Below are 7,185 nucleotides of genomic sequence, written 5' to 3'. Positions count from 1 at the left end.
GGGAAAAACCTGGGAATGGCGGGGAGAGCGGAGAAATCGCGACCGGGCGGGCTCGGGAATGGCGGGGACGCCGGGAAGAGGAGGGGAAGGAAGAGGAGGAGGAGGAAGGGGAGGAGGGAGAGGATGATTCCCGAATCCCGGCGGCCCTCGCTGCGCCGCTGGAAGCGGCTCCGGGCCGGGCCCGCCGCTTCCCGCCGGGATTGGGGAATTCCCGGGAGCGCCCCGGGCCCATCCCGGGATCCCGCGGAGGGGGCGATTCCCGCCGGGATCGGGCGATTCCCGCCGGGATCGGGCGATTCCCGCCGGGATCGGGCGATTCCCGGCGCCGCGCGGCCCATGCGGACACAAAGGAGCGGCCGCGGCCTGCCCAGGTCAGCACATTCCCGCTTTTCCTGCGCCCGCTTCCCAAAAATCCCTGGAGCCGCCCGGAAATCCACACGTCCAGCCCCGAATCCCACACGTCCGGCCCCAAATGCCTGGATCCCAAATCCCTGGATCCGGCCCCAAATGCCTGGATCCGGCCCCAAATCCCTGGATCCGGCCCCGAATCCCTGGATCCGGCCCCGAATCCCACAGATCCAGTCCCAAATCCGACACCTCCAGCCCCGAATCCCTGGATCCCAAATCCCTGGATCCAGCCCCAAATCCCTGGATCCCTGAATCCCTGGATCCAGCCCCGAATCCCTGGATCCAGCCCCAAATCCCTGGATCCAGTCCCAAATCCGACACCTCCAGCCCCGAATCCCTGGATCCAGCCCCAAATCCCTGGATCTGGCCCCAAATCCCAAACATCCGGACCCAAATCCCTGGATCCCAAATCCCTGCATCCGGCCCCAAATCCCACAGATCCAGCCCCAAATGCCTGGATCCCAAATCCCTGGATCCGGCCCCAAATCCCTGGATCCCAAATCCCACAGATCCAGGCCCAAATCCCAAACATCCGGCCCCAAATGCCTGGATCCGGCCCCGAATCCCTGGATCCCAAATCCCTGGATCCGGCCCCAAATCCCTGGATCCCAAATCCCACAGATCCAGGCCCAAATCCCAAACATCCGGCCCCAAATGCCTGGATCCCAAATGCCTGGATCCGGCCCCAAATCCGACACCTCCAGCCCCGAATCCCTGGATCCCAAATCCCTGGATCCCAAATCCCACACATCCAGCCCCAAATCCCTGGATCCCAAATCCCTGGATCCCAAATCCCACACATCCAGCGCCAAATGCCTGGATCCCAAATCCCTGGATCCCAAATCCCTGGATCCAGAGGGGATCCCGGCGGGAGGAGCCCACCCTGCCCCGCCCTCCCCGCTATTCCCGCTGTGAAATTCCCGCTTTTCCCCAAGGGTTGGAATTCCAAGCCCCAAAATCCGGGAATGCGGAGGGATCCATCCCTCGGCCGCCGCCGCCCCCATTCGGGCCCTTTTCCCAAATTCCCGCGTTCCCAAATCCCTGCGGCCTTGGCCTCGCTTCCCGCCGCGATCCCGGCGCTTTTCCCGGTTTTTGGGGATTTCTGGGAGAGCGGCGCGCTGGGAGCCTGCGATGCTGGAGCCTCTGGAATGTTCCTCGCTGCTTCTGGCTGGGGTTTTAAGGGATTCTTTGGGGTTCCGGGAATAAAGAGGAGGCGAGGAGCGGGAATTTCCCGAGGATTCCAGGGAAAAAGGCAGGGAATGCGGCCGGAGGGGCGGAATTCCCGGGGATTTCAGCGGGGCTAAAAACTGGGATCCATCGGGAGCGGCTCCCGGGGCCGCAGCTGGGGGAACACAAAGGGGATTTGGGGATAAATAAAGGGATTTTGGGAAAAAAACCGGGAATTTTGGGATAGATAATGGGGATTTTGGGATAAATAATGGGAATTTTGGGATAAATAATGGGAATTTTGGGGCAAATAAAGGGGATTTTGGGATAAATAAAGGGAATTTTGGGGCAATAAAGGGGATTTTGGGGCAAATAATGGGAATTTTGGGATAAATAAAAGGGATTTTGGGATAAATAAAGGGAATTTGGGGCTAATAAAGGGAATTTTGGGATAACTAAAAGGGGATTTTGGGGCAAATACAAGGGATTTTGGGGCAATAAAGGGGATTTTGGGATAAATAAAGGGGATTTTGGGATAAATAATGGGAATTTTGGGATAGATAAAGGGAATTTTGGGATAAAGGGAATTTTGGGATAAATAAAGGGGATTTTGGGGCAAATAAAGGGAATTTTGGGATAAATAAAGGGAATTTTGGGATAAAGGGAATTTTGGGATAAATAAAGGGGATTTTGGGGCAAATACAGGGGATTTTGGGATAAATAATGGGAATTTTGGGATAAATAACGGGAATTTTGGGGCTAATAAAGGGAATTTTGGGGCTAATAAAGGGGATTTTGGGATAAATAATGGGAATTTTGGGATAGATAAAGGGAATTCTGGGGCTAATAAAGGGGATTTTGGGATAACTAAAAGGGGATTTTGGGGCAAATACAAGGGATTTTGGGGCAATAAAGGGGATTTTGGGATAACTAAAAGGCGATTTTGGGATAAATAAAGGGGATTTGGGGGTTAATAAAGAGATTTTTGGGGCTAATAAAGGGGATTTTGGGATAAATAAAGGGAATTTCGGAATAGATAAAGGGATTATTTTTGGAAGAGGAAGGAAATTTTTGGGGGCAAAAAAGGGGATTTTTTTGGGGAAAATAAAGGGGATTTTTGGGGCAAATACTGGGGATTTGGGAGGCAACCAATGGGAATTGTTTTGGACAAGAAAGGGGATTTTTGGGGAAATAAAAGGGATTTTTTGGGAAGATAAAGGGGATTTTTGGGATCAATGGATGGGATTCTTGAGGCTGAATAAAGAGGATTTTTGGGGACAAATAAAGGGGATTTTGGGGAAGAGAAAGGAAAGTTTATTTGCACTTTTTTCCTGTGGGATTTTCATTTCCCAGGGATTTTCCCCCGGAGTTTGGGTTCCCGCTCCGCTTTCCCGGCGAGTTTCCATCTCCCCTTCGTTCGGAAATGGGAATTCCGGGTTTTCCCCATTTCATCCCCGTTTTTTCCCATTTCATCCCCATTTCCCCATTTCATCCCCGTTTTTTCCCATTTCATCCCCATTTCCCCATTTCATCCCAGTTTTCCCCATTTCATCCCCGTTTTTCCCATTTCATCCCATTTTCCCCATTTCATCCCCGTTTCCCCATTTCATCCCCGTTTTTCCCATTTCATCCCAGTTTTTCCCATTTCATCCCATTTTCCCCATTTCATCCCCGTTTTCCGTTGCTTTTCCCGTCAAAGTCGGAATTTTCCCTTCGTTTTTCCGTCCCGTTCCCTTTCCCCACTTCCAATTGAACTGAATTGATTTCATGGATGATTCCCAAGCCTTGGGATCCAGGGATCCAGGGACTCAGGGATCCAGGGATTCAGGGATCCAGGGATCCAGGGATCCAGGGATTCAAGGACCCAGGGATCCAGGGATCCAGGGATCCAGGGACCCAGGGATCCAGGGACCCAGGGATCCAGGGATTCAAGGACCCAGGGATCCAGGGATCCAGGGGTCCAGGGATTCAAGGACCCAGGGATCCAGGGATTCAGGGATCCAGGGAATCAGGGATTCAAGGACCCAGGGACCCAGGGATCCAGGGATCCAGGGATTCAGGGAATTCAGGGATCCAGGACCTCAGGGATCCAGGGAATCAGGGATTCAGGGATTCAGGGATTCAGTGTTTCAGGGACCCAGGGATCCGGGGATCCAAGGAATCAGGGATTCAGGGAATCAGGGATCCAGGGACCCAGGGATTCAAGGATTCAGGGATCCAGGGATCCAGGGACCATCCCAGCTCCCTCTGGAGCCCCCTGTGCCGTGGGAATACCGGGAATGAAGCCACCTTGGGGCCGGGGGGGCTGGAAAATCGGGAAGAGGAGGGGATTTGGGAGCGCAAATCCCCAAGGGTGGCTCCCTCCCCTCCCCCTCATCCCAGAAATAATTCCCGGTTACTCATTCCCGGTTATTTATTCCGGTTATTTATTCCCGGTTATTTATTCCCAGTTACTCATTCCCGGTTATTCATTCCCGGTTATTTATTCCCAAGTTATTCATTCCCGGGATTAGCGGCGGGGTGGGGCCAATTCCTGGCCAATCCCACTGGGCTGCATCCCGAATTTCCCTCTGGGCTGGATCCCGGATTTCCCTCTGGGATGGATCCCCGGTCTCCTACTGGGATGGATCTCGAATTTCCCACTGGGATGGATCCCAAATTTCCCACCAGGGTGGATCCCAGGTCTCCCACCGGGCTGGATCCCGGATTTCCCACCCAGATGGATCCCAGGTTTCCCACCCGGATGGATCCCAGGTCTCCCACCGGGCTGGATCCCGGATTTCCCACCCAGCTGGATCCCTGGTTTCCCTCTGGGCTGGATCCTGGATTTCCCACCCGGATGGATCCCAGGTTTCCCACCCGGATGGATCCCAGGTTTCCCACTGGGATGGATCCCAGGTTTCCCACCCGGATGGATCCCAGGTTTCCGGCCGCCGTTCCCACTCCTGATCCGATCCCGGCGGGGTCGGGATGGCTCCGGATGTGCCGGGAAGGGCTGGGGATGATCCCGGTGCGGAGCTGGCAGCGGCTGCCCCCGGCCGCAGCCGCGGTGCCAGGGATCAAAATATCCAGGATCAAAATATCCGGGATCAAAATATCCGGGATCAAAATATCCCGGGATCGGCAGTGGCCGGGACCGGCCCGGGGGGTTTGGATCCGTCCGGCTGCTCTCGCTCCCAGCGGGAAGAGCCAGGGCCTGCTCGGGAATCCCCATCCCGGGATGGTTCCCATTCCCCATTCCCCATTCCCGGGATGATTCCCCATTCCTGGGATGGTTCCCCATTCCCCATTCCCCATTCCCCATTCCCCATTCCCCATTCCCCATTCCTCATTCCCCATTCCCGGGATGATTCCCCATTCCTGGGATGGTTCCCCATTCCCCATTCCCCATTCCCCGGGATGATTCCCCATTCCCTGGGATGGTTCCCCATTCCCTGGGATGATTCCCATTCCCGGGATGATTCCCCATTCCTGGGATGGTTCCCCATTCCCCATTCCCGGGATGATTCCCCATTCCCCATTCCCCATTCCCCATTCCCCATTCCCCATTCTCCATTCCCAGGATGGTTCCCCATTCCCTGGGATGATTCCCATTCCCCATTCCCGGGATCATTCCCCATTCCTGGGATGATTCCCCATTCCCCATTCCCCATTCCCCATTCCCGGGATGGTTCCGCATTCCTTGGGATGATTCCCATTCCCCATTCCCGGGATGATTCCCATTCCCCATTCCCCATTCCCCATTCCCCATTCCCGGGATGATTCCCATTCCCCATTCCCCATTCCCCATTCCCAGGATGGTTCCCCATTCCCTGGGATGATTCCCATTCCCGGGATGATTCCCCATTCCTGGGATGGTTCCCATTCCCCATTCCCGGGATGATTCCCCATTCCCTGGGATGATTCCCATTCCCCATTCCCCATTCCCCATTCCCGGGATGATTCCCCATTCCCCATTCCCCATTCCCTGGGATGATTCCCATTCCCCATTCCCCATTCCCCATTCCCAGGATGGTTCCCCATTCCCTGGGATGATTCCCATTCCCGGGATGGTTCCCCATCCCCACATCCCGGGCTTCTCCCCAGTCCCGAATTTCCCGTCCCTCTTTATTCCCACGGACCCCCGGCAGCTCCCGGGGATCCCCATTCCCGAGGATCTTCTCCCATCCCCCCATCCATGGATTTCCCGCTTTTCCTGGGGTCCATCCCGTTTTTCCCTCATCCCACGGAATCCCGGGATGTTCCCGCCTTGCACTGAGCAAAAAACTCCGGGAAGAATCCCCCTTTTTCCTTGGAAAAATCCCACCCCGAGGGTTCCTCTGGAGGCGCTGGGAGCTGAGCTTTTCCCGGGATAAAATTGGGATCGGCCGCGATTCCCGCCCTGGGAGCCGCCGGATCGCCGGGAGAGGGATCCAGAGCGGGAAGGGGCCGGAGCCGGGCAGATCCCGGTGCTGCTTCTCCCAAGGATTCCCAACCTCACCGCAGAAACCGGGAATTCGCTGTGTCCCGGGAATCCTGGGCTCCGCAGCTGCTCCTGGGATTTGGGGATCCTTCTCCTCCTGGGATTTTGGGAATTCTGCTCCCGGTTTTGTGGGGATTCTTCTCCCATTTTTTGGTGGATTGCCCTGGGATTTTGTGGATTCATCTGCCGTGTTTTTCGGGATTCATCTCCCGGCTTTTGGGGATTCTCCTCCTGGAATTCCCAGGTTCCCGTGGATCCCTGTCCTGGTTTCTGTGCATCCGCAGGGAGAATTCCCAGCCTGGGTGAGCCGGGAGAGGTTCCCACTGCAGGAAGAGAATTCCAGGAGGGAAGATCCCAGCCTTTCCCGGGACATTTCCCCGGGATCATCCCTTGGCAACGGGAGCCTTCCCAAGGCTCCGACCTTCCCGAGCTTCCCGGTGCCCTCCAGGCGCTCCCGGATTTCCGGGCGGATGCTCCATCGATCCCACGGATCGATCCCATGGATCGATCCCGGCAGCGGGATCCGCCTTTTCCTGGGATGAGCTCTCCCTGAGCCCGTGCCCGCTCTGCCGGCGCCGGCTCCGTCCCGCCGGGAGCCTCCCGCAGCTTTTCCAGGGCTGCATTTGGGGCCGAGGCCCCTTTCCCGAGCCCTTTTCCCTGTTTTCCGCAGGAACGCGCCGGGAGCGGCTCCGGGCGGAGCAGCCGGGCCCCCCCGCCATGGCCTCGGCCCCGCCCGCAGCAGGTACTGGCAGCGCCGGGATCTGGGAATCCCCTGGGAATCCCCTGGGAATCCCCTGGGAATCGCGGGAATCCCCTGGGAATCGCGGGAAGGGGACGCCCGGGCTGGGCCGGGAAGGAGGGAGCAGCACCCGGGGTATCCCGGCTGGAGCCGCTGGGATCGGGAATGCCGATCGGGAATGCCGGGGTTCGGGGGGAGCTGATCCCGATCTCCGTCCCCTCCCTCCATCCCCTCCATCCCCTCCCTCCATCGCCCTTTTCCATCCTCCAATTCCATCCCCTTCTCCCTCCTCCTCCATCCCCTTCCCCGTTTCTCTCCATCCCCCTTTTCCATCTCCTCCCTCCCCCTCTCCTCCATCTCCCTCCTCTCCCTCCGTTCCCCTTCTCCTGTTCCATTTCCATCCCCTTTT

General features: G+C 56.9%; 1 protein-coding gene across 8 annotated transcripts in view; it reads left to right on the top strand.

The window, feature by feature from the left end:
• The first annotated feature begins 286 nt into the window (after window positions 1–286).
• ARHGEF10L (Rho guanine nucleotide exchange factor 10 like) overlaps window positions 287–7,185 on the top strand; it is a 48,833-nt gene continuing 41,934 nt past the window's right edge. For all 8 annotated transcript variants that reach the window (XM_032097675.1, XM_032097682.1, XM_032097681.1 and 5 more), the window contains exons 1-2: window positions 287–371; window positions 6,708–6,779. In XM_032097675.1, coding sequence (XP_031953566.1) covers window positions 6,755–6,779 — 25 coding nt within the window. In that variant the 5' untranslated portion in view covers window positions 287–371; window positions 6,708–6,754. The remainder of the gene's footprint in view (window positions 372–6,707; window positions 6,780–7,185) is intronic.

The sequence above is a fragment of the Corvus moneduloides genome, unplaced genomic scaffold, assembly GCF_009650955.1.
Source record: "Corvus moneduloides isolate bCorMon1 unplaced genomic scaffold, bCorMon1.pri scaffold_102_arrow_ctg1, whole genome shotgun sequence".
In the NCBI taxonomy this organism is placed as follows: domain Eukaryota; kingdom Metazoa; phylum Chordata; class Aves; order Passeriformes; family Corvidae; genus Corvus; species Corvus moneduloides.
The sequence above is the reverse complement of the archived record's forward strand: the minus strand, read 5'-3'. Positions and strand labels throughout refer to the sequence as shown.